Below are 27,544 nucleotides of genomic sequence, written 5' to 3' on the forward strand. Positions count from 1 at the left end.
AAGAAGAAGCCTATTTCTTAGAAAAAAGGTCAATTGCTCGCGGCTGTAAATCCACTCTGCTTCTAGATTGACAGGGGAGATCTTTTCTGTGAATAAGATAATCTTTATATACAGTAGAAAGCATACGTTAGGTCTTATGTTATATACTACATATATTAAAGTTATTCAAAGAATTGACCACCTACATAATTGCTCCTGGCAGTGATTGGGGACTCATTTTCCACTGAAAACGAATTTCTAAAAGAAGAGCATTTGAAGAAAAATGAAGCAAATCACTTTGCTTCCAACTTTCCACTTCCTACCATCTACTTAACTTGCAATGGGGATTTATTAATACTGTATGGAAAAAGAGCACAGTGTACGCTTCATTTTAACACTGGCAGTGCTTAGCAAAGCAGAACAAGCTAAATGTTCTGTTTCTTGTCATTCTTTTAATTGGCACAGGCTACTTTTGTAGATTCAGCTGTTGGTCCTGTATTAGCAGCTCTGTGTGAAACTAAAACATGGAAGTATTTTTCCTTTAGAGATGGATTTAAACCAAAAATTTAATTCAGGGATACATCTGTCTCTATATTTACTTTTTTATTTTATTCTTTTAAATTTTTTTACAGTATCGATCATTAAAACTATACAATAAAGCCCAAAGTCAAAGGTTTAATAACCCTCCTATTATTCATGGGGTCATGGGCTGAACGCACATTGCTTGCGTCGGTGTTCCTCTGGGGTCAGTTTGACCCCAAGCTGTTTGAGCTGTGTAAAACATGTCTGTCTGTGTGTGACCATACATTTCCACACATACTTTTGAGTTCATACTTGACATGGCGGGAGAGGTGGTTGAGGAGGAGGAGACAACAATATCCTCATTTTGGAACAGCTCTTTCACAGTGAAAGTGATGTAGAGGAGGATGTATGTGAGACAGAGGACTTTATAGTGAATAACCCCAAATATGTTACAAAAATGCAAGTTCTATCAACCTCACCCTTCTCTTTAAAGTTGTTGCGAGTTGTATAGTTATAGTCACAGTTTCAGGGTAATGACCATTTTGTAATAATGGTATATATATTCAATCAACAAATGTATGGTAGAATTATTTTTCTAAAAAACAGATACTTGTTTCTCACTAAAAATGCCATTAAGCTAATTAATTAAATAAATCAAGTGATAAATCTAAATACAGGGATGTCCAGAAGCGTAGGCGATGGGCGGAATCGCCTACTACTCTCTTTCTGGCCGCCTTCTACTCTTAAAGCTGCAGTTCTTAGAATCTTCTCTCCGCTCTGTATTGAAACCAAAACCGAAACTGAACCTCCCTTGTTGGCATATTTTCTGAATGCTCTTTGCAACTTTTTTCTCAATATAGACTAGTGACAAATGTATGGACTTTATCTTGTGTTATTGAAGATTTTTTTCTGGTGTTTTAGAGACGTGTTTGTAGAAAGATCTCTGATTGGTTGAAGTCCAGCGTCACTGTCCACTCAGAACACTTTGATTACAATATGCACAAAGATTTAAAGCTTTAAACATGTTCATAAATGATTGCGTTCCCCTTTAGCACCGAAATAATATCTGTAATATTACGTGAATATCTGTAAAAGTCAAGTTTTTCTATCAGCTCAATTCTTTGTCATTCATTATCATGGATACCAGATTTCAACTTGCAAATGCATCATGTAAACAAAAACTTGAAAATACATCATGCTAAGAAAAGTCCTTCAAAATAGAAGAAAAACCACAATTACACTAATATAATGCACCAAAAGCCACCATATAGCAGCATTTTTGCAAAATCTTCCGGGGGGGCATGCCCCCTGACCCCCCTTGGTGTCGCGCGACAACTAGCCGCAACTGTTAGCCTTCCACTATTTCTTTTAAACCGACTCAATTTTTTTCTGGTCATCTCTGTAAATAACATTTTCTTGTGTGCTTACAAATTATTATTTTATTTTTTTATGGGGCTGTGAAAAGTAACTTTATGTGCTCTAGTGAAACCACAGGATGACACAGAGCTAAGGTTCAAACTGTTCTGTATCAGCATCCAAGCTCAAACAAGTGGGGAGTGTTGATATGTTTGCATCAAAGTTGCAAATATCAGTAAACTTGATTAAAGACCAGAGACAATCAGCTGTGCGCCTCAGAGATGCTGCGTCATAATTCTTCTCTCTTTGTATCATTTTCAATCCCATGAGATAAAGGCTGTTACTGTATCCTGACGCAGACTGTGCAGTGCACTCATCCATCTGTTTGCTAGTATCACCACCCTCTAGTTTGATGGATGGCTCCATTAGACTCTGCTGTGTTGATATAATTTATAGCACCAAATTTTACTGAGCATACTTTCATTGCAATACAGCAAGATGGTGGAATTTGAAGAAATCCGGTCAACAAAATGACATTTTCTCCCCAAAAGACGCATGGTCTGTTTTATGTTTTGCACACATGATTTAGCTGTAGGTGGACTAAAGGAAGAGTTTAAAAGGTAAACAGTAAAGCTTAAACTTCACTGAATAGTAACTTATCGCCCATGACTTTCTTCACCTTGAGATTTTTGTCTGTATCCACATTTACAAATGAACAGCTGTTGATTTTGCTGGTTTTTGTGTGTCTTTCAGAATAAAGTCATGAGCATTGATACTACAAAGGTCAAATTGCAGGTAAGAACCAATAACCTACTGAGTTAAAGTGTTAATCTTAATGAAGTTTGTTTGATGAACTCATAGCAGTGATAATCGGTTGTTGGTTGATTCTAATCGATGTATTAAAACTTCTCATGGCTCCTTTTAAAGCTTTTGAAATGCGAAAAAAATAATTCCACTGGTACAAGCAAACGCCATCCAGTCAATGCTTGCGTTTCTCTCTGAACTAAAGATGTCTCATCATAATTATTTAATATTCAAAGGATAGTTACTCAAACTTTACAGAACAACATGAGTTATACAGATGTTTTAGCTTAAAGCTACTAATAATATGGGGTGATGCAAGTATAAAAAAGCAATGTATTTTGCAATAAATATTTACATGAGTAAAACAATTTAACTTCATCAATAACTAGAAAAGATTCATTGGAATTTTCAAGAAAATTGATAAATGGAACAAGGAACAGGTGATTAAACTGGTTTATTATTATTATTATTATTATTATTATTATTATTATTATTATTATTTAGTTAAATTTAATATATGAGAGTTTTCCAATTGGATTTACTCAAATATTTATTTAGATTAAAAACAACAACAATAATATGCAATGTCATAATTTTTTGAACATGTAATTCACTTTTTTGTGCCTTTTACCTGATTTTGGGATAAATTCAATTGAAACTTATTTAATTTCTGAATTAATTTACTATTATATATATGTACAAATGTCAACTAGACTGAAAAGCTGAAAGGAAACTGTTTTTTATGGCATATTAGGTTCATATGTCGCAGAAATAGTGTAGCTTTTTTTTTTGCCCTTGTGTGCTTTTGGAGTATTTATCTTTTCTAGTACAGTATATATTTCTGTAATTTTGCATGTTTTTTTTTAACTTATTTTGTGCATTTACTTTAGGGGCCGCTCTCAATTAGAGCAAGGGGGCCACCAGTTGCCCCTCTGTTTTACACAAATTTACACTTTGTCCTTAATTGTTCCTGCACAGATATGGGACACTGCTGGTCAGGAACGTTTCCGCAGCGTCACTCATGCTTACTACCGCGACGCTCACGGTAAGGCTCTGTGGATTACAAGTACTCACGTTACTGTGAATAAGTTGCTTTTATGCGTACTTTTTGACTTTATTTCTAAATCAGTAATTTTACTTGTACTTAAGAAAGTTTTGCAAGAAGTAATGTAGTTTGTTATATTTCTACACTATTTCTTGCCCAGCTCTACATGGTCCCTTCTTAAACTGCTTATGGCACATGGCACATTTTAAATGGTACTCTTTTAGAGTTCATAAATGTAGCTATACTTTTTTAAATTTTTTATTGAATTCATTAATGTTATTATTATTATTATTTTTTTTTTTTTAAACATTTTGACAAACATTTTATTTTAGACTTTGTGGAAAATAAACTAAGTTCCAATTGTGCAAGATTTGGTCTCTGCCTGTTTAACTTTATACACGAGATGTTTACTGTATGCAAGGGAATCGTGGCAAGATTTATTACCAAAAATAAATAAATAAATTATGGGGAGTGAAAGTAACTTTTACTTTGAGTACTTTTTATTTGTACTTTAGTATTTTACATATGACTTACTTTTACTTGTACTTGAGTACAATTTGAATCAAGTAACAGTGCTTCTACTTACACCTCTGTATGAGTGTATGTGCCTCACACACCTGACAAGAATTTCCCCACAATGTGTTGTAAAGGTCATGTTTATGATTTATTTAAATGTTAAGCAAGGAGATGGGGTGAGGAAATAAATGGAGGTCAACACCAATTCAGAAGTAATAGAGTGTGTGTGTGTGTGCGTGTGTGTGTGCGTGCGTGTGTGGATAAAGGTTCAGTATAGCTTCCATTTAGCGAGCGATGGCTAACCCCTTGGTGAGTGAGTGAATGAATCCATTTCTCACACAGTGGTGCTGCAGGGTGAGGTGTGCTGTACATGTGTGTTGTTTATCAACCAGAGATAGACGTGCACCTGCTCTAACTACATATCATACTCTCATCTGTCCACGTGTGTTTACAGTATCTCTGGAAGCACGTGGGTTTTTTCTCAGTGAGTGATGGAAAGTTGTCTGGTATTATTTGGATCCGCCAGTGCAACGCTTTACCCTCAATGATCTTTAACAAGGCACCGAGGGAGCCCTGGACTTCCTCTGCCACGTTTACAATCCACTCCTCCAACACTTATTGGATAAGGCAGAACGGACAGGCGAGATGAACCATTGAAGCGCGGCCTCCATAACAGCTGTCAGATTCTTGCTTTTTTTACTCACACTTTCAGCTGTAAAGATTAGATGGTCAGAACTATATGGCTTTTTGTCTGGACATAAAGTACATGAACAGAATAGCTTCTCAAACATATACAGTAGCGTAGCGTAGATATCTGGATTATTTTGGCCGATGCAGTAATTTGCAAACACCTGGTCAATGAAAACATGTCCGTTCTGTTCCCGCCACAATGGATAACTCACATTTAAATCCAACTTCAGCTAGAATATGTTAGCTTTTGAGCTACCTGGTTGTGCAGTGGTTAGCATTGGCTCTCAGTGTGATAATGTTGCTTGAAGCACTGCTATTGGACCACAGCTTGTGTCTCAGGGGCGGATTCACTAAAACGTGTGCAAACGTCACTCCACGCGCTAATAAGCCATACAAACCCAAGAGAATCAGGAATTCACGGCTGCCACATGTCGCAATGCACCCTCAATTCATTTATTGCGTTTCCCTCTAATGAATATTTAAAGCAGGCGGAGCTCACAAAGCGAGCAAAAAAATGGGAGGAGGACATGCAAATAAATTAATGCAGTGGGTGCAATGCAATTTGTCAAACTACTGTAGGTACAGTTTGCGGTGATTTGTTTTATGCGCCAAAAATAGTACAACTGACAAGCAGGTGCAAACACATACGTAGAGATCAGCTGAACTGAATAAACACAGCGGAGGCTCCAGTTAACCTTCCTAGTTTAATAAAATAATTTAAATAAAACAATAGTCAATATTAACAGCTACTGAATAAGAAAATACAGATAGAGAAACAGCTGGATGTGCACCCGCGACGGCACGTGTCGAGTCCAGTGGCTTCGGTAAAGAGGATGCTAGATAGATGGAGAGATCCATGGATGTTGCACACATCCGATGAGCTCCTGTGTCTTTCTCTCCATGTTTTGACCGAAACTGTCATGTCGCTTTGATGGCAGGAGCGTCAGGCCAGAATTTATGCAGCAATGGCACAATTTTCAAAAATGAGAGTGTGTGTGACTACTTAGGAGGTCAGACCTTCTGGATGATGGTCAGTAGATCATCTTCAAATGGTGCAGACTTATTGACAGACTGTGTTGCTGCATTAGCTCAGATCAATGGCAGATCAATAGGACGGTTTCTGTCCAAATCTGCTTATTTCTCATGGACTGATCAGAGCAAAGTTACAGGACCTGACGGAGCAGCCACATTAAATTGTGGGGAAAAAATATAATTAGGTTTTAATGTTGTTTTTAAAAAATAATTTTGGGATTTTTTTTTTTTTTTTTTTGTTTATTTTTATGTACGATAAATATATAATGAATAGCAATTTTCGATTAATTTCATGTAATTTCAAATATATATATATATATATACATATATATATATTTTTTAAATCACTTTTCTTTTTCATACATTTGATTTATTTTTGTTACAGTTGCATTCCTTACATGTCTGTTAATGCTTTCTTTCCCAGTCACAACTTACTGTACATCTTTATCCACTCCTCTTTACAATCACTGAACAGCTCCTCTACCATCTGTTGTTTGTGGCCTCATGAGGAGCCACGCTGAAGTATCCATTTGTCCACATGAAATCTCAAGTCAACAGAGCACTGATGTTTTTCAGATGTCATCAGTATCTGCAGACGGCTAATTATGTCACTGCAAATGTGATAGTTAGTCATAGTTTTGAATCATTTCTGTTTTCATTTGCTAGACACTGACAAATATTGAGGAACAACCTGTTCATAGATCATGTCTGACATATTGTTTATTATACTGAAGGCTCAGCTGAAAGTAGAGAGATTAAAGGTGAAAACTGTTTTGCATTCAAAGCACTTAATTCTTATTTTGGGGCCTGTCAATTAAAAAAAAAAACATTGCTTTTTAAAAACATTTTGAAGAATGTAATTAATTTATTTTTATTTATTTTTGTACAAAAAAAATCTATCAAACATTTTTAACACAACTGTGTTGGTAGAGGTTAAGAAGACTACGGGGTCTTCTTAAGCCCCCTCATCAATTCTAATTACAAGTAAGCAATTTACATACAGAAAATGTAACTTTTCAGAAAATTAACAACATTTGCAAATGTTTTTTAAAAATGTTTAAAGTGGATATAGATTTCAGAGTCTGAGGTAAATTGTTCCAAAGTGTTTGTTGTGTATATATATTAAGAGAAAGCTTGTGATGTTTGAACCACTCTGATACATTAGATAATTCATCATTTGCTTCTCTTATCAAACTGTCCAAATTCTCGTGAGATAATAACGATGTGTCATTTTTTGAATCAATAGCGTAACCAATAAATAATATACAAAAGTGGTCCTAGAATGGAGCCCTGAGGGACTCTACAAACTAGCTGAGCTCTCTTTGAGTTATGATTATGAATGCATACATATTGTTCATAATCAATTAGTATTGCACATTAATTACAAAATATGCAGTACATTTCTCTATCACTGTAATATCTCATATACAGTATTTTGCCAAAATCTAAATTAAAGTGATACGCAACCCATCACATGAATGAGCTTTAGATGAAAGGTTTAAAGCTGTATAATTAAACATCACAAAATTATGTAAAAAAAATGTCTTTGGTGTTATTTATATCAACTTTTAGCCTCAAATACACTTAAAATCCCCTAATATGTCGGCATCACTATTTTGAAGATTTTAGTGAATCCTTGTTCGCGTCAACATTACTCTCTTAATCGGACATTTGAGCGCTTCGTAAAGTTTAGTCCAGTTACTTTGTCATTATTCCTAAAAAAAAAACAGGAACAGAGAAAGTCCAACAGATGCCAGAAACTGCAGGAGACTTCATTTTTCTCTCTTGCTTTGTCTTCTCTCAGTAATTTAATTTCTCGCGCATGAATCAAAAGTATAGTAGTTGAAAAACAAGAAGCAAAGCCAGCTCTAATTAATTACAGGAGGGCAGATTTAAAATAGGGGATTATTTGAATACACAGCGCAAGGTTAAGAAGCTAAAAATGGAAAACAAAGTCATGAGAGGACTTGAGAAATAATACCCATGTTATCAAAAAGGAATCACTGCTAATGATTAAATGTAATAAACAGAAACTGGAGGAATGAAAAGGAGGCTTCAATAGAAACTCAGCCATGAATGAAGTGGCATCTGATGAGAGGCTATTAGCTAGAATGGGACTTAATGCTGCTGTTCAGATTAGCTAAACAAAATGGATATGAAGGTTTTTGGGGAAATGAGTGCTATTTTTGGACACAATTTGCTGTCACTCTTGCAAAAGTTGGTTTTGGTCCATTAACTTACTGCTCTAAAAGCATTAAAACGTCAAGTCAAGAGAGAAGAAATGTAGTCAATTGACTTCACGGGAAAGTTCTGTTTAGAACACGATGCTCTGGCTGTTTAATTCCCTTCTAGTGACATTTAATGCTTTTTCATTGGCGTGACCCACACAAGGTCAGGAATATTTAATCCAGAAACTATTTTATTGTTTTCTCCTGTTTACAAGTGAATCTTGTAAAATCACTTGTTCATTATTTAACACTAAATGCTGAATTAATAAGTTCTGCTGTGCTCCAAATTATTAAGTATTAAGCTGTCAAAATAAATTCTGGTATTTTATTTCTTTTTTTTTTTTTAATAGTCACTGTGTGCAGAAGTAATTCTCTCTAATCACATCTGAGCATGAATTCCTAAAACAATGAGAGTGACGGACCTGAACCACCTTGAGGCCAAGGAAGAGCGAGCCGAGCCTTGCAGGAAGTTTATGGACACGTAGAAGAATCATTGCGAAGCAGTCATTTAAAATAGAAATAAAAGCTGTGCAATTTATTGTTATGGGTTGAAAATAAGACCACTGAATTATTTCCTGGGGGAGATGGCCATCAGCAACAAGTTTGGCTTAGAACGGTTTGCTGCTTCAGATGAGGACATTAGGTTTTATACAAGGTAAGAAATGCTATCAAAACATAGCTGTAGCTACTGTATTAAAGTAGCATTAGCGCCTAGCTAAACGTAAAATAAGAGGAGCAACTAGCTTATGCAAATGCCTAAGATGTCCGTTGCTTTTTACTGCGAAAACTATAGTCATTTGTCATAATACAGTAGGGTTAGGAACCAAAGTTCTTTCACGGTCTTCACTCAAACCCGAAGCGTGCATTTAGCCTATTATTATTATTTTGGACTCACTAAACCTAGGTTATGAATAGATTAGAACATGACATTATTTATTTATTTATTGAAACTGAATGAATAAAATACCCCTGAAATAAGAATTTCTTGAACAACAAGGGTATGAATCATTTTGTGCTTAAACATATGATACACTTTAGGCCTTGTAGCTGAATATCTAACTCAGGGTTCACCAACCTTCCTGAAACTGTGAGCTACTTCATATGTACCGAATAGTCTGAAGGGCTACCAGGTAGAAAAGTACTTCTTAAAGGTAGGGTAGGTGATTTTCTCTAGATACACAGGGGAGGGCGGAAGGGGGGGGAAGGCGGAGACGTCGGGGAAGCTACATTCAAAATCATGCTAGCTTTCGAAAATCACCTACCCTGCCTTTAACTACCAAATGTTCACGGTTTCACTTTAATTAGAGGGTAAGATCTTAAGGAAGGCTAGCAGTAACTTAAAAAGGTAGGAAATGTTGAGGTTTCAACACGAAACACTTTATTTCTCCTAATTCATGCAATTGTTTCATTTTTATTACATTTCATGGAATAATCATCATGTTCCTATTTTATTAGCCACTAACAAAAAACTTCCAAGTAATCGTGAAACATGTAAAATTTAACAATTATGTCATTTTACCAGAATCCACCATGTGTTTTTGAAAATATATGGTTTTTAACACACCACTGACCATACACCAAATCTCTGCAACACTTAAAAACATTTGTCCCAATGTTTCTGTGAAAATAAACTTTAAAATATGGTTGATTTAATAAAAAAACCTATCAGCAGTATTTAATTCTACGAAGTGCTAACTACATTTGTATTTATCTTTGTGAGTTTCAAGCCTGGAAAGTAAATCAGATTTTAAATGGAGCTCATTGGTGACTACAGCTCCTGAGGGCCCCTCACATGGTCCATGCGGGATACCTGGGGCCCGCGGTGACCCCTGATTATTAGTCAAAATCATGGAAGTTTGTTTAATGAATATCTGGCTTTCTCAGCCAAAGGAAGTTAATAAAAACTACACTCACTAATGATCTGTAATCGTTCTAGGGTTCACATTCAAAACCTGTTTCATTAATAATTCCATTGCAATTTGTTTCTAGTTGTCCACTTGTTGTTTATCTATATTAACCCTGGTCTGAATCTAGCCCTGGTTTGACTGTAGGGTAATCGATGTAAAGTTCTAGAGCTTAAAATAGTAAAACACTGTGTTACCTTATTCTTATACTCAGCGTATCTTTGTTTCCAATATCAATTATTATTCAATAAAATAATGTGTATGCCGACACACCTTACTTACCTTTAAGGTAATTACGCACTATCCATTTTTAAAGTTTGTGGGCCTTCTGTTTGCATTTAAGTTGTATGCAAATGTAAGAAAAAAATTAGCAAGGTTATCTTCAAAAATGTTGTTGAAACTTTATTCAAAGCCAGTTCTCTTTTTTTCACATTTGCTCCCAAAATAACTCCCAAGTACTTGTTTGTAGACTGTGCAAGGAAAAGGAGAGAGGGGAAGAGAAACCCAAGGTTGACTTTAGAGGAGCAAACACCAGTGGATGTTATCTCACTTTTTTGTTTACTAAAAACCAATTCAGGTACTATCTGTACACATGGGTACATCACTGGTCCTTTGCACTATCCACTACAGTGCATATGTAGACTTCCTTCCATTTAAGGTCACATGTAACGTAACGGTAGGCGATTCATCAAATACACTCGATATTTTGGGACTTGGTCCAAGCGAAACGTATGAAATGACTAGATCGCGACCATCAAGTACAAATTGTCACATACAAGCTTTGTTTGGGTTCTTTCAGAAAACCCTTGTGTGCACGTGTAAGAAAGGGGCGGACAAAAGTGAAGAGCTCCAGTAAGTTGGCAAGTTACGAGACATTATTGGAAGATGGACCAGGATGACTTGGTTCAGAAGAAAAACAGCACAGGCTTTATTATTCGGCAGTGGTTTGGGTTTCGGAAGGAAGAAATTAACGAAAAAAAAGGTTATCTAGAAAATATGCCGCAAAAGGTAGCAGCACCACAAATTTGTTGCCACCTAAAATGTCATGCACTCCAAAACAAAAACAGCCTCCTCATGGCCGCATCTCTACATACACCCAGTGATGGGCAGATTACAGTAACGCGTTAGAAGTAATGCCTTACTGTAATCATGTGCAAGCAGCTTTTAATTCTTGGAAGTACCAACCTTACTTTGAGTTTGACTCTGTAAAAGACGACAAAAATGTGCACTCTGCGTGGGAACAAAACTTGTATATACATCGAAGAAAAATCTGAGGAAGCACCTATCAAGTGGTGCAGGAATGTAAAAGTCATTGAGAAAGATGTTGCCAATTTCTACCGTAGACTCCGAATCATTGCGATGCATAGTAAAAATACCAACCAAAAACGGCATCAAGCTGCCACAGAGAAAGTCAGACATATAAGTTAATAGAAGAAATAGTTATTTTATTTTATTAAAATTTGGTGGAATGTGCAGCTATTTCCAAGTAACTTGACCAACACTGCATGCACCACAAAAAAAAGTCAAAAGGACCAGTACCAAAGTAAATGACACTGGCTTCCTTATTTGCCAATTTGTTCGTTCTGTATGACAAATAAATACATCGCCAAAGACATGGCCCAAGTTAGTGTTGTGGAAAAGCCACATTTGAAACATCTCATTAAGACGCTTGACCCAAAATACAGGTAAAAGCCAGTGAATTAGAATATTTAGAAAAACTTGATTTATTTCAGTAATTGCATTCAAAAGGTGTAACTTGTACATTATATTTATTCATTGCACACAGACTGATGCATTCAAATGTTTATTTCATTTAATTTTGATGATTTGAAGTGGCAACAAATGAAAATCCAAAATTCCGTGTGTCACAAAATTAGAATATTACTTAAGGCTGATACAAAAAAGGGATTTTTAGAAATGTTGGCCAACTGAAAAGTATGAAAATGAAAAATATGAGCATGTACAATACTCAATACTTGGTTGGAGCTCCTTTTGCCTCAATTACTGCGTTAATGCGGCGTGGCATGGAGTCCATGAGTTTCTGGCACTGCTCGGGTGTTATGAGAGCCCAGGTTGCCCTGATAGTGGCCTTCAACTCCTCTGCGTTTTTGGGTCTGGCATTCTGCATCTTCCTTTTCACAATACCCCACAGATTTTCTATGGGGCTAAGGTCAGGGGAGTTGGCTGGCCAATTTAGAACAGAAATACCATGGTCCGTAAACCAGGCACGGGTAGATTTTGCGCTGTGTGCAGGCGCCAAGTCCTGTTGGAACTTGAAATCTCCATCTCCATAGAGCAGGTCAGCAGCAGGAAGCATGAAGTGCTCTAAAACTTGCTGGTATACGGCTGCGTTGACCCTGGATCTCAGGAAACAGAGTGGGCCGACACCAGCAGATGACATGGCACCCCAAACCATCACTGATGGTGGAAACTTTACACTAGACTTCAGGCAACGTGGATCCTGTGCCTCTCCTGTCCTCCTCCAGACTCTGGGACCTCGATTTCCAAAGGAAATGCAAAATTTGCTTTCGTCAGAAAACATGACTTTGGACCACTCAGCAGCAGTCCAGCTCTTTTTTTCCTTAGCCCAGGTGAGACGCTTTTCGCGCTGTTTCTTGGTCAACAGTGGCTTGACACGAGGTATGCGGCAGTTGAAACCCATGTCTTTCAAGCGTCTCTTGGTGGTGGATCTTGAAGCACTGACTCCAGCAGCTGTCCACTCCTTGTGAATCTCCCCCACATTCTTGAATGGGTTTTTTTTCACAATCCTGACCAGGGCGCGGTGATCCCTATTGCTTGTACACTTTTTCTGACCACAGTTGTTCCTTCCCTTTGCCTCTCCATTAATGTGTTTGGACACAGAGCTCTGAGAACAGCCAGCCTCTTCAGCAATAACCTTTTGTGTCTTTCCCTCCTTGTGCAATGTGTCGATGGTCGCCTTTTGGACAGCTGAGTATTGTACATGCTCATATTTTTCATTTTCATACTTTTCAGTTGGCCAACATTTCTAAAAATCCCTTTTTTGTATCAGCCTTAAGTAATATTCTAATTTTGTGACACACGGAATTTTGGATTTTCATTTGTTGCCACTTCAAATCATCAAAATTAAATGAAATAAACATTTGAATGCATCAGTCTGTGTGCAATGAATAAATATAATGTACAAGTTACACCTTTTGAATGCAATTACTGAAATAAATCAAGTTTTTCTAAATATTCTAATTCACTGGCTTTTACCTGTATGAATTTGCCAGTCACAATTATTTTGCAGAATAACTTTGATGGAGTTAGAAAATGAGGAATTACTTTTCTCCAGAGTGTTTGCCCTTGATCCATTGTTTTTACTCTGTTCGAGGTATCTTCAAAGAGGACAGCTTTTCTTAGAAACCGTTTAAGATAGGATAACCAAATACGGTGTGTGGCTTCAGGGTATCAATACCTTGATGGAGTTCGAAAATGAGAAGGGCGCAATTATATTTTCAGGAGTTATTGCCCTTGTTCCATTGTTATTACTCTGTTTGAGGCATCTTCAAAGGGGACAGCTTGTCTTACAAAGTGTATAAGATAGTTAGTAATTTTATATTCTGATGTGATGATATTTTCTTATGTATACCTCTAAGTTCTTCGATTTAGGACATTTAGGAAAAGGTTGTGAGTTATAATGACAACCAATCTGGCGGGGGATGTTGATGACTTTTTCCATTTGCGTGCAAATTAAAAGAAATCCGATATAAGGGTCTACTTGAATCACCATACTGGTGTCATTTTATGCACCAAAGAGTTGAATTTAACATTCATACAATGATTGAGTGGATAAATTCAAATGTGAACATGTATATTGTACATTGTGATTTAACCTAAAAATAGTGGAGATATTGTTATATTATAATATTGATATCTCCCGACATGTTTCGACCGTCAACTACTAGCCTTCGTCAGAGGAGTTCTGCTGATCGCCTTTGATGGTTGACGTTTCACATGACTTCCCTTTTATAATGTCCTGAAAAACCTGGTCTGAATAAACAAAACCTCAGCTTAACATAAAAGAAGACAAAATTAATCTTCCTGGAACTATTACATGGAAGTCAAGTGAAACTTCAAAGGAACCATCAAAGGCGATCAGCAGAACTCCTCTGACAAAGACTGGCAGTTGACAGTCGAAACATGTCGGGAGATAAAAATGTCCCGAAAAACCTGGTCGGAGTAAACAAAACCTCAATTTAGCATACTGTTAAAAAAGAAGACAAAACGAATCCGATGCATCTGAAAGAAACAACATTTTTATCTGTCCTACATCTGCAGCTACGCAACAAGTGCCAACAAAACACTGTGGTTTGTTTGTAGGGAAATTATCCTTAATCATTCCAGCATTTAGAGATATTGGATTATTCCAAAAATAAAATCTCTACTGGAGTCTGATGAACACAAGGGAGAGGAAATTACTTAGTAATGCTGATGGATTCCATCTCTTTTGTCTGTTTTTCTAATCTTTGCCCACTTTTTATTTCTCCCATGTGTTGTTTCATTCTGACGGGAACTGAACACACAATAATTACAATTCATTAAACACCCTTCACGCTCTTAGCTGGCTGTGGTAAACAAAATAAATAAGAAAGGAAATTGAAAAAAATGGATTGGTCTCAAAAATATCAAGATAATAAGAGCAATTAGAAGGGGGAGATGCATTGCTAAGGCGTTAATTAGTGTTTGCTCAAACCCTCCAAGATAAGATTGATCCAGCTGTGAAAATTTGTCAGTTTTCCATCTGAAAAAAAAAGAATTAAAAAGAAAAATACATTTCACACAAGTTTTACTGTATGTAGTGCTGGGCATTGCTCCACTAACTGAGTGGTTACTTTAAAGGCAAGGCAAGGCAAATTTATTTGTATAGCGCATTTCATACTCAAGGCAACTCAATGTGCTTTACATGATAAAACATTCAATTGTTTAAAATCAATAAGAACATTTAAAATCATCAGTAAAATCAATTAAAATCATCAGTAAAATCAATTAAAATCATCAGTAAAATCAATTAAAATCATCAGTAAAATCAATTAAAATCATCAGTAAAATCATCATGACATCAACAACATGACCAAAAATCTCTCTCTCAGTCATATGCAGTAGAGAAAAAAGTGCCTTTAACTTTGATTTAAAAATGTTCACATTGGATGCTGACTTCAGCTCTGCTGGCAGTTTGTTCCACTTCTTTGCAGCATAACAACTAAAAGCAGCATCACCATGTTTACTGTGAGCTCTGGGCTCCACTATCTGACCTGTGTCCATAGATCTGAGAGACTTGCTGGGTTCAAACCTGACTAACATGTCACTGATGTATTCTGGACCAAACCCATTCACAGATTTATACACCAGCAGCAGAACTTTAAAGTCTATTCTGAGGCTGACTGGGAGCCAGTGTAAAGACTTTAAAACTGGAGTAATGTGCTCTGACCTCTTTGTTCTGGTTAAAAAAAAAAAAAAAACTTCACTATATTCCTTAAGTTTTTGGCCAAGCATCAAACTTTGATAATTCTAAGAAGTCTCTGCAGTGTGAATGAATCACTAGCAGAGTTAGGGTCATTATTTTTTTTTTAATCATTTTCCAGCAGCAGAGAAAGGGCATTTTCGTGACATTTTCAAAGGTGAGCTCGTTTGTAGTGTGATAATGCTTATTAAAGAGGAAAATTAAATGATAAAATGATTTCGACCGCAAACGCACTGTCAAGCTGCAGCATTTTATCTGGATACCTGGAGCTTCACACTGTGTTTTTTTATTTTAACCAGGGATGATCATAAATGGTGCACACCCGCATACTGTATACTGTATGTTATAACATGCACTGGCTGCATCGGCTCCTGATTGGGAGAGCTGATACAGTGTGCCGTAAAGGTGAGGGAAATTAGTGAAAGAAAATAAAGTTTCGGACACATTTCAACGTAACAGTGTTCCCGTGTGTTATGAACAGGCGACACAAACAACCTGCAAAGAAACATAAGAGCCAGCCGTTCATCAGTGGTATTACTGTAAGTGTATTTATTGTATTTTACGACATATTATTGTCGCACTCTTTTCGAGGTAAAGCATACAAACAAAATTTTATAAATATTAACTGCGTCATATCATTTAGATGTTTTTAAATCATTTTTTTTTTTTTCCTTGCAGAAATTTACCAATAAATAGAGTAAGAAATGAAAAATCTGGGGAACCACTTCTTTATTTTGTGCAACATGCTTAGTTATTGCGAAACGATTGCACGACATGCAGCGTTAACGACATAACATTAACGACAAACATGGTGGAAAAAAGGAAATGAAAATAAGTTTTGCTATTTCAGGACATTTGTAACAATATAGAAATATATTTTATTTCATGATGATTCATGTAAGCCAGTGGTTCCCTTAAACTTGATGGATTCTGGGAATGAGAGAAATGCCTTTCGACGCAATAGTACAAATAATGCACAAATAACCAGGTCAGCATAACGATGATGATCTTGATTGTTTTATAACCAGGAACCTGATTGTTTTTTTTTTTAAATAGTTTGAATTAAAACCATGTTTTGTTTTGGAGTGAAAATGATCTTTAAATCTTACCCAAAACGTAACGTAACACCATGACTCTGACCTAACTAACAGCATAGGTAGATTAAACACTGCATAAAGTAAGGGCCTATATTCATCATCAGTCTACACAGGTAGAAAGGTGTACTGAGTGATAATAAAAAACTTGAATCAACCAAACATGAATGAATTGGTTTTCTCTTTGGTTCCTTTGATCGGATTGTTACAAAAGTGTTGACCAAAAGAGAACCAGTATGATCTCATTGTAATATTTCTGCTTGCTTGTCTTCTCAGCTCTCCTCCTCCTGTACGACGTCACCAACAAATCCTCTTTTGACAACATCCGGGTAAGATCAAATTCTTTCACATTATTTCCTGAATCTTCACTTTCATTATCCCACTTTGCTAAAGTGCTGAAATAATGGGCTGTAATAGCCATTCCTAACCATAAATATCGCGATATATCACAATAATTCACTGTGCGATATATCATTTTTCCCAAAAAAAAGATAAATTAATTGCGATAGCATATGCATAGCATGTAAACGCCCTGTCACTAGGTGTCAGCGAACCACATCAGACCCTGTTAAACTACCTCATTCAATGTAATTAGACATTTTGATAAACATATCGCTTGTTTTTGATATTGATACTTGACTTACAGTTAGTTACCATTGTTCTCACGCGTTTCAAAAAATGAAAAAAAAATTGTATTTCATATAGAGGTGTCCCGATCCGATATTGATATTGAATATCGGTCCGATATCAGCCAGAAAACGAATATCGGATTTTATCGGACTGCATCTAAAATCACCGATATAAGCACTCTTTTTTAGTTTTTGTTGTTTTTGTCCCCGCCCTCAGTTGTTGCCACCACATACTGAGTGACGGTAAACAATTACTGAAGTGAACTTGAATTGTTTGCACTTTAAAAGTATAATTTGTTTTTATTGGATTTATTTAATTTTTCAGGTTCTTATTTTTTTTTAATATATTTTATTCAATTGTAGAACACTGCAGATATAGTTTTGAAGGTTAAAGTTTATAATAATAATGCATTTGATTTTATATAGTGCTTTATCATAGGCACTCAAAGTCGCTTTACAGAATTAAGGCATTATTCCTTCACTACACACTTAGTGGTGGTGGTAAGCTACTATTGTAGCCACAGCTGCCCTGGGGCAGACTGACAGAAGCGAGGCTGCCATAGTGCGCTATCGGCCCCTCCGACCAACACCAACACTCGCTCACACACTACATTCATACTAGGCAATGTAGGTGAAGTGTTTTGCCCAAGGACACAATGACAAATACCACTGGAGTGGCTGTCCCCCCCACTGTGGCCCTTGGAATTCTCAGTGGTCTCCCATCTAACTACTAACCAGGCCCAGGCCTGCTTAGCTTCCAAGATCTAATGAGATCTGGCAATGACAGACAATTGGTTAATAATAAATGGGTCAGTTTGGGTAACTTTATCAAGCCTTTTCCACACTACAAAATAAGTAATAAAAGTATCTATGATTCATGCTGATATCGTATCGGATCAATATCGGTATCATATTGGAAGTGAAAAAGTTGGATCGGGACAATCTTAATTTCATACCATTTTGAAGTTGTTAACTCATTCAGTGCCAGCCATTTTCAAATTTTCGACCCCCCTCAGTGCCAGCCGTTTTTGAGCATTTTGACTGATTTTAAAGACCCACAGAATATGTTCTACTATGACTATCTGAAATATGACACCAGATTCTGAAAGATTGAAGCCTCTACTCTCATTCCGTTCTTTTGTAATCAGCCATTGAATTGAGCAAGTTTTACACAAATCTTCAGTTTCAGAGCAAAAAGCTGAGAAAACAGCCTTTTTGTAAAAAAAACCCTGTCAGTGACTTTAAAGTTATTATTTGTTTTGCTTTAGTGACAACTCTAACATCTGAACATTGTTTCCTTATATAAAACATTAAAAAAAAAAAACACTGAGACCGGGCTTTTGATGGCAAAATTATTATTATTTTGCTGTCTATGTCAGAGTTGAATGGATTTCTTACTGTATTTTGGCGTTCCTCCAACATTCCCTCCCGTCAGTCTGCACACAGACGTAACTTCCTCTTCCTCCCGACATGCAGCAATGACCCGTTCAGCCCGGTTAGTTGATGGTTTTATCTCACGATCACAACATTATCAATAATCCACTCAGGTCCACACATGTTCTGTGTAAGTATGTGGAGCTGTGAGCTGCTGGATACGTCACAATATCACTTTGTAGCGCCATAATCTCACTCGTTACTGTTTCTCCTCCCCAGCTAATGGTAGCATCAGTGGCTAATCTCTCATCTAAAGGTGCACCGCTGCCATCGTCAGCGGTGCACAGCTTAGATATTGATGAGGGACCTCCGCCAGGGTGTTTTCAAGTAATCCCCGTGAAAAAACGCAAATGACGAGTTTCTCGTGAATGGTGCTGAGCGTTTGGATTTGAAATGACGAGATATCTCCTCGGGGGCACTGAGTGAGTTAAGGTGAAATTTGTAATTATTGATATTGCGATGTATATCACATTGTTTAGTATCGTACAAATCGCAAATCGTGTATATTGACGTGCATTATAGAGAGTCTGAAGAGTTAAACCAGAATATCATCAGTGCATAAAGTTAAACATTCTGATAAATGACCACAACGAATTGTAATGACTGGGAAAATTTGAATTATAGATACAGTATGTAAGACAACTTAAAGTAGTGAGGTCTTTCAGAAGCCTTGTATAAAATGGAAACGTTTGGAAACAGATGTGGTGTTGACTGCAAATGTGCCAGTTCCTGTGTCGTTAGGTCACAGTCCTTTTGAGATACAACTGCTACAGAAACACAGGCTGTACCTTTCTCTCAAACACAGAATAGAGGACATTCAGAATGACTTTCCCAAGTTTTTCTTTCTTTGTTTTTTTCTCCCCATTATAGCGTTAAAACATGGACGATTCAGTGGAATGACCTTAAGACTGCAACGATCACAAAAATTGATTTTCTTATTGGTTGCACTGCATGTAAATGCTTTGATGGGAACAATCACAAACAAATGGAGGCTTAACAAGAAAGATTGCATCTAAATGACAAGAATGTAGGAGGGTTTCCAAGGAGACGGTAATTTTCCTATCACAGAGAAAGTAGCCAATTCTTTAAACTGAAAGTCGACTCCGAGATTCTTTGCTTTTAATGCCATTTATTTCCATGTGCAGGTAAATGTAGGCTTCCTTTTCACAGTTTTTGTAGATTCATTATGTCTCACAGAAAATTAGTTTGTCCATCCATCCATCCATCCATCCATTTTCTTCTGCTTATCCGTTGCTGGGTCGCGGGGGTCAGCATCCTTAGCAGGGAGGCCCAGACTTTCCTTTCCCGGGCAACTTCTTCCTAAATAATTAACATAATTATAAATAATTATTAGCTTTTATTGTCATTTACAATGTTTTTTTCTCTGCATTTGACCCATTCTGAGGAGCAGTGGGCGGCCACGGTGCGGCGCCCGGGGTTAAGGGACTTGCTCAAGATCCCCTGGTGAGACTGGAACTGGTGACCCTCTGATTACAAGCCACTTGCCTCTTTTTTCTTAATTTTTATTTGGATTGGGGTAGAGTCAGAGAACTTCATGTCCTGCAAGAAGTGGTAAAGTGTCGATTTGGTGTGTTGCCACGACAGCAGGTGTCATGTCATTATAACAACAGCAAAGTGTTACCAACTATACTAATCCTGCGTTAATTAGGCTTACACGCCCTCAGTTATACCAGGAGATGGAATTCATTACCATAAGAACACAGTTGCGGTTGATGAATCTGAGGTAGAGTTTTCTTAAGAACCTTCTTAACCTAAGATTATTTTTTAAATTATTCTTTCTAACAACAATCCTTGCGTCCACCAAATTGCTTTGTGTCTCAAATCAATTTCTTTGTGTTTTCAGGTGTTTATAACGAGAAGGAGGAGGAGGACAATAACGTGGCCACAATTTATCGTAACAATTAAGAGTAGAATGCAAAACAACATGGAGGTCCAAATGAAAGGGCTCCTTTGTCTCCATCTGGCAGAGCTCTTATTCTTTATTCTGCATTGCTTTTGTGTGCATATTATGGATGTGCGTACGAGCAGGCGTGTGAGTGTGTGTGTGTGTGCATGTGTGGACTGTGTGTGTGCTAATGCTGGTTTATGTAATCATCATTAGCAGAGAAATGTAGTCCCTATCGATACAGAGTTGAGCTTCTGTTCAAACTGATGTTTCTCATGTTTGGATGTTTAGTAGTTTTTCAAGAATGTGTCAGAGACACATTTTTTTGGTAGTCAGGGAACCAGTATTTTCTCATTCTAAAATGTCTACTATTCAAGCATTGCTAATTGGTTGGTAAGGAGAATGCTTGTTGGTATGTTTTCTCTAAAGTAGTGGTGACTTTAATGGTGGATAATTAGAGCTGTATGAAACATCTGTAATACTGAGGGGCGGATTCACTAAAATCTGAAATAAAGGGTGGTAAACCAGTTGCGTCCCCAAATCCTTTAATGACGTAGTTTCCTCATCTGCTGCGAGGAATTCAGTAAGATTGCAGCAATAATTAGTGCACGTGCAGAAGTGGTGGAGACCGCCCCTATTTAAATGAGCGTTTTGCTCGTTCAATGTGGAGACGTGAGTGCACAGAAGCACACAATGACATTTGAAGAAGTTAAAATGGAGGCAGATGGACTTCTCTGTCTGCTGCACAAGTTAATGCAGCAACACAGTCTGTCAATCAGTCAGCATCATTTGAAGATGATCTATTGACCATCATCCAGCAGGTCTGACCTCCTGAGTAGCGCTGTGTCACCACACATTGTGCCATCACTGCGTAAATTAAGCATCTGATCAGCTGATTCTGGCCTGATGCTCCTTCCATCAACACGACATCAGAGTTTGACGGTCAAAACGTCACTGAAGCAGTGCGTCACTTTACCGTAGCGTCACCAGACTCCACACACGCACCGCTAACACTTGCGTACTCACATTTGCTGCTATTCAACTGCCTTTGATTAACATAATAGCACCTTTGTGAATGATTACTGTGTTTTACTTTACATGCCAGTGATCATCATGTTATGGATGGTCACATGGTATCTGATGGAGCACCATATCATTCAAAGATGTTCTTAGCTATCATTTTGACCTAAACGAAAAACGCATTTGATTGGATCAGGTTGCCCTTTTTCATTCTTCTACATCCAAACCTTTCACGCACCAAAGGTCCTGTTAGAGAAATACTGCAGCCCTTTAACGCAGGACGCTCTTATAAAAAAATATCACTGTTTCTCAAACAAAAATGCCACAGCTAATACTAGGGGTGTTGAAAAAAATCGATTCGCCGATATATCGCGATTGATTGGATTGATTCAAAATGCATCCATATCAATTAAAAAAAATATATATATATATATTTGTTTTTATTTTTTTTTACCTTTATTTAACCAGGAAAGTCTTTTCCACTGCAGGAAACAAGGTAACTGTACAAAGAAGTGCGCTTAAACCTGGCCATGTTGACCAGCTTGTGTTTTTTTCTATAAAATCTAAAAAGAAAGTACTAACTTTCTGCATTTATTTGTTGTTCTAGTCGTATACCTCAGTTAAGTTGCACTAAAGCCAAAATTGGTTTAAAAGCCACAGGCAGATTGTTTTTTTTTTTTTTTTTTTTTTTTTTTTTTTAAGTTGTTGGCACATGACATGTTAAAGCCAATGTTTTGCGTGTAAAATTTGCAAATAAAATATATTTCATAATGTTCTCATGAAGGTGTACACAGTTGTTTCTTAAGTCATATATTAAAAAAAGAAATCGCAATAGCCTTATACTTAAATATCATTATATATCGTGACCTAAGTATCGGGATACAAATCATATCGCCAGATGCCAGGCAATACACACCCCTAGCTAATACTGACTATTTCAACATTCTTTAGCTCTGAGAGTTATCAGCCAAACAGGACATTATAATTCTAGTAAAATGAAGACAATGCTTGGATTAAAGGATGAAAAGTCAACCTGTCGAGACACCATGATGAAGTATTCCCAGATTGCTCAATAGAATATTAACGACGGGTCAAGAAGGCACAATATTAGAACTCACAGGTGAACTAAATGCCTTTTCTTTTCAGCCTTTAAAAGGACTTTTGAGGCCAGAGAAATTGACGCCCTGTGGATGTAAAACACACTGAGAACCTATAGCACAATGATTACTGCTCAGGCTACCAGGTGCTTCTTATATCAATCAGCAATCAGGAACAGAAGAAAAATCAGGAGCTTTTGTCAGAATGACACTCTGGTGTTGAATTTGGGACTGAGATGTAGAAAAGTGACTCTGTAGTTTTCAAAGATTGTAGATCTTGCTTCAATGTTAGAAAATCCCAGAAAGTTTTAGACTATAAATACTGTTTCAAGCAACGGGAGAAGTTACTAATACCTTTCTGTGTGATGTTCAGTTCTACACAAAGACAGGACATGTACACACCATGTAACAGCACATAAGTACAGACAAGGTTCTTATTCGTGTTTGAAGGATGGAGCCTGAGCATCTGTCCAAGTCGTTCCCAGAGAGACAGAGAATGATTGATAGCTGGTGGAGGAGTACGATCGCAAACCAATTAAATATCAAGCAGCATATGTTGGCCTTTTAGCAGGAGAGCAGAGTGCTCACACGTATGAAAACATTTAAAGCACGTTCTATTCACACCCAGTTAAAGTTAAAGACACGGCCCGTAAAACGGCCTCCTACTTATGCAATGCAATTACTTACAGTATAGAGCAGGGTTTCTCAAATGGGGGTACGCATACCAGAAATGATGAAAATTATAGCAGTAAATCTATTCAGGAGCCATTAAATCAGTGTTTTTCAAACTTGGGGTTGGGGCCCCTTGTGGGGTCACGTGGAGTTTAAATGGAGTCGCCTGGAATTTCTGAAAAATTAAAATAGCTCTTTTTTCATTTAAAAAAACACAAACTTAAACAACTGTATTTCTATACTTTCATTTTGTGAAATATAAAATCTAGTTCAATTAAAATGCAGTGAAAAAAAAAAAAAAATGCATATATATATATATATTGAATCCAGTTTATTTATAGAGCATATTTAACAACAAACAAGGTTTGACCAAAGTGCTTCACAATAAAACATAAAACCCAGATGTACAACAATGTCAAATACCAGTATTTAAAATAAAATGTCTAGTGATAACATGACATCGACTCACACAGTGTCAAGAGCCACAACAAATAGATTTAAAAGGCCTCTTACATTTAAAGGTACAAGATATATGATCAAAAAGTAATTCTAGAAAACAAAATGTCTTTGGGGTCGCCAGAAATGATTGATATTAAAATAGGGTTATGATCCAAAATAAGGTTGTGAACCACTACACAAAATATTGTTTCTTTCACTTATTTACAAACCGAGTCTTTAAAATGTGTTATCACTTCATCATTATGCGCTATAGTTGTTTTTAAATAGTATTGTAAGCAACATGTTGTAGTGGGACATGTGTGGGGGGGGGTACTTGGATTCAGATATAAGAGAAAGTACTGGTATAGAGAACAGGAATAATACAGTTTCCCATTAAGAATGGGGATGTGATGATGCTTGGTGTTTTCTTTAGCTATGGCATATGTTCTTTCTTACCGTAGGAAGTATGTTATAGTTCATTTTCAGAGTAGATTTAATGTAATGAATTTGCTGTCTAGTGAAAAAGCTCAATACATTGGTGTAAATGAGGTATAATCCTGCACAGCATCTCGAGTAGCTTCCAATATCTGCTGAATCACTCCGATAGTGACAGCTTTAGCTGGAAGAAAAGACAAAAAAGCTCTTTGATAAACAAATCCCACACAAAACTGAAGAATCTGATTTGTCATGTTTTGGCAGAGATGCTTTTTTTTTTTTTCTTCAAGGTTTTTCCTGCTTTATTCTGTTCATAAACTAGAATCCAGCAACATACCTTTGTCCTTTCCTGTCCTTTCTTTCTCAGACACTTGTCAGTTGAGCTTTTGTCTTCTGTTTATTTGCTCTGCCTTCTGTTAAGCCTGCATTTCTTAAAACACTCCGTTTTTCTTCCTCCTCCTCTTTGATACCAGTGGCATTTTCTTATTGTCAACAATAAGAAAAGCTTCTTTCTCTCATCGTACTAAACAGGAGAGAGGAAACGGTTTGAAAAGGCCAATGTGGAATTTAAAGGATGGGATGAATAAGGTAACACTAATTGGATATTCAGACACTCTATGGAAGCTGTGTGTGTAATGTCATAAAATGGTTTGCAATAAAAGCCACAAAGGGAAGATTTTGTGTTGACTTTAGGTCATTTTCATAGCTTTAATACAGCTCTCCACTGTAAACCCTCTCTCATTGACATTGTTGGAAAAGTTTTGCGCTTTTCATTTTGGGATGTGGAAAACCGTAGACCAGCGGCCCCTTAAATAAATACACAAAAAAAAGTTAAAAACACATTAAAAAATTACAGAAACATACATTAGACGACATAAATACTCCAAAAACACACAATGGCAACAACAACAAAAAACCCAAATGACACAAATGAGAGAAAAATGATAAAATTGCAAAACAAAAACACAGAAAAAAAGAATATACAGAAAAATGTTTTCAAAATGAGAATACAAACATACAAATTGGCTCATAACACACAAAACAACAAAATGCAAACGAAATGAAAGGGAAATACGCTAAAAACAACACAGAACAGCTCCATATACACACAAACTGTCAACAAAATGGCACAAAATGACAGGAAAATACAGAAAACAACAACAAGGATACAGAAAGTGACCCCAAAAATGCACAAATCAACAACAAAAATGCATTAAATGGCAGAAAAATACACATAATTACAATAAAACACAAAAAATAACAAAAACACACATAATGACTCCAAAAACACAAAAAATGGCTAAAAACTGGCCAAACAACAACACCACAAAGACAGAATTGAAAGGAAAATACGCTAAATGACTTCAAAAACACGTAAAAAAACAAAAAAACCTGTGAAAAAATACACAAAACGACCACAAAAAACAAAACAAAACAATAAATTACACCAAAAATACATGAAATGACAACTCAAATATATAGTTCTTCCCTGGTTTAATGCTCAGATTGGTCATTATTCTAGAATCTAGATGCTGACATGAATCCCTTTTTTATGGCCCTGCTGTGATAAAGTGATAAAAGTCTGCCGTAGACGGATGCATCGAAGTGTTTTTCATAAATCTTACCGTGATTTCTTGTGTTTGCCCCCAAGCACTCTGCCAAAGTGACCTCCCAACACATTTCCGGAGTTTTCACGGACGGAAAGTAATGGCTATGTCAGGACAGTTACAAAAATATACTCAACAGTGCTCAGCCCGAGAAACCCTGATTCTTACTTTTTAAGTCGCTAAGTAAAGGATTATCAGACAACCAACCTGCGAAAGCAGCAATTAATCCTGGAGCTTTGTGTGACCACATGAAAATATCACCAATAATCAACGTTAACTTTAGGTCAAAGAACGCAAGATCACTGATGCAAACAAGGCAGGTAGAACTTTATGTTCTTGGTTATTTTTGCCATCATTGCCTAAGTTGAATAACGGTCGTCATCGTCACGTGTGGCAAAGTTCTAGAGCTGGAAGTGGACTGTCGTTTTAATGCTCCTTACACTGCAGTGAACCTGTATTTGAATCACTCTCAATGTGCAGAAAGGCTGTGGTACACAACAAGCTGAATGACTTTATAACCTTTTAGTGCAGTTAGGCATAATAATAGACTGAAATGCAAATACAAATATTGAGTACTTGATAGGTAGGGGATGTTCTCAGTGAGGCAAAACTGTGGTTCTAGTGCAGACATGGGCCGCTGGTGGCCCGGGGGCCACAGGTGGCACTTTTGCGGGCCCCAAAACAAATCCCCAAAACTTGTATTTCAAGAAGTTGAAAGGAATATAAAGCCCGACATAATACACAAAATAACTCACAAATCGACAGCAAAATGCACAAAGTACACAAAAACACACGCAAAAACAAAACAAAACAAAGACAGACACAACAACCACTTAAACAAAAGCACAAAAAAACCACACATTACAGAATAGCTCCAAAAGACACACAGACTGTCAACGAAATTGCACAAAATAACAAGAAAATACAGAAAACAACAACAAAATACAGAAAATGCACAAATCAACAACAAAATGCTATAATTCCAATAAGAACACAAACAATAACAAAAAACACACACAATGACTCCAAAAACACACAAAATGACTCCAAAAACACACAAAATGGCTAAAAACTGACAGAACAACATCACAATTAATGCTCAGATCAATCATTATTCTAAATGCTGCCATGAATGTTGATAAAGTGGCCCTCAGATCAGATACAATCAATTTCTGTGGCCCCTGCTGTGATAGAGTTGCCCATCCCTGTTCTAGAACGTTCTATGTCTCTATCCTTCTCTTTTACTGATAAACATTCAACATATTTACTGAGGGGATTGTAATTATTCTAGCATTAGGAGAAGAGAAATGGTGCCTCAAGTTTGAAGAATCAAAACCGCGATTGTTGGTGATTGTGGAGTCAATCAGCAATGCTATTGATCGAAGCCGGAACTTCCAACCAGCTCCTTACGGATTACAGTCATTTGAGCCTCAGAATGTCCTAATCTAATAAAAAAGGCAGTAAAAAAAACTCCTTGGGAACATCACGGCGAGCAGCTGTGAGAATAAAGTGAAGTTACTCTAGTTGTTCAAACCTATGAAGCTTTAAGAGAGACAGAGTCAGGGTTTTTTATTTATTTCATTTATTATCCCCCGCCTCAAAATGTGGAAGGGGGATATAGGTTTGCGCTCCATCCGTTCGTCCGTCGGTC

At 36.8% G+C, this 27,544-nt stretch overlaps 1 protein-coding gene across 2 annotated transcripts in view; it reads left to right on the plus strand.

The window, feature by feature from the left end:
* rab26 (RAB26, member RAS oncogene family) overlaps positions 1-27,544 on the plus strand; it is an 87,869-nt gene that overhangs the window by 40,610 nt on the left and 19,715 nt on the right. For both annotated transcript variants that reach the window (XM_028477168.1, XM_028477167.1), the window contains 3 exons: positions 2,611-2,652; positions 3,640-3,706; positions 16,932-16,984. In XM_028477168.1, coding sequence (XP_028332969.1) covers positions 2,611-2,652; positions 3,640-3,706; positions 16,932-16,984 — 162 coding nt within the window. The remainder of the gene's footprint in view (positions 1-2,610; positions 2,653-3,639; positions 3,707-16,931; positions 16,985-27,544) is intronic.

The sequence above is a fragment of the Gouania willdenowi genome, chromosome 19 (assembly GCF_900634775.1).
Source record: "Gouania willdenowi chromosome 19, fGouWil2.1, whole genome shotgun sequence".
Taxonomy (NCBI): Eukaryota; Metazoa; Chordata; class Actinopteri; order Blenniiformes; family Gobiesocidae; genus Gouania; species Gouania willdenowi.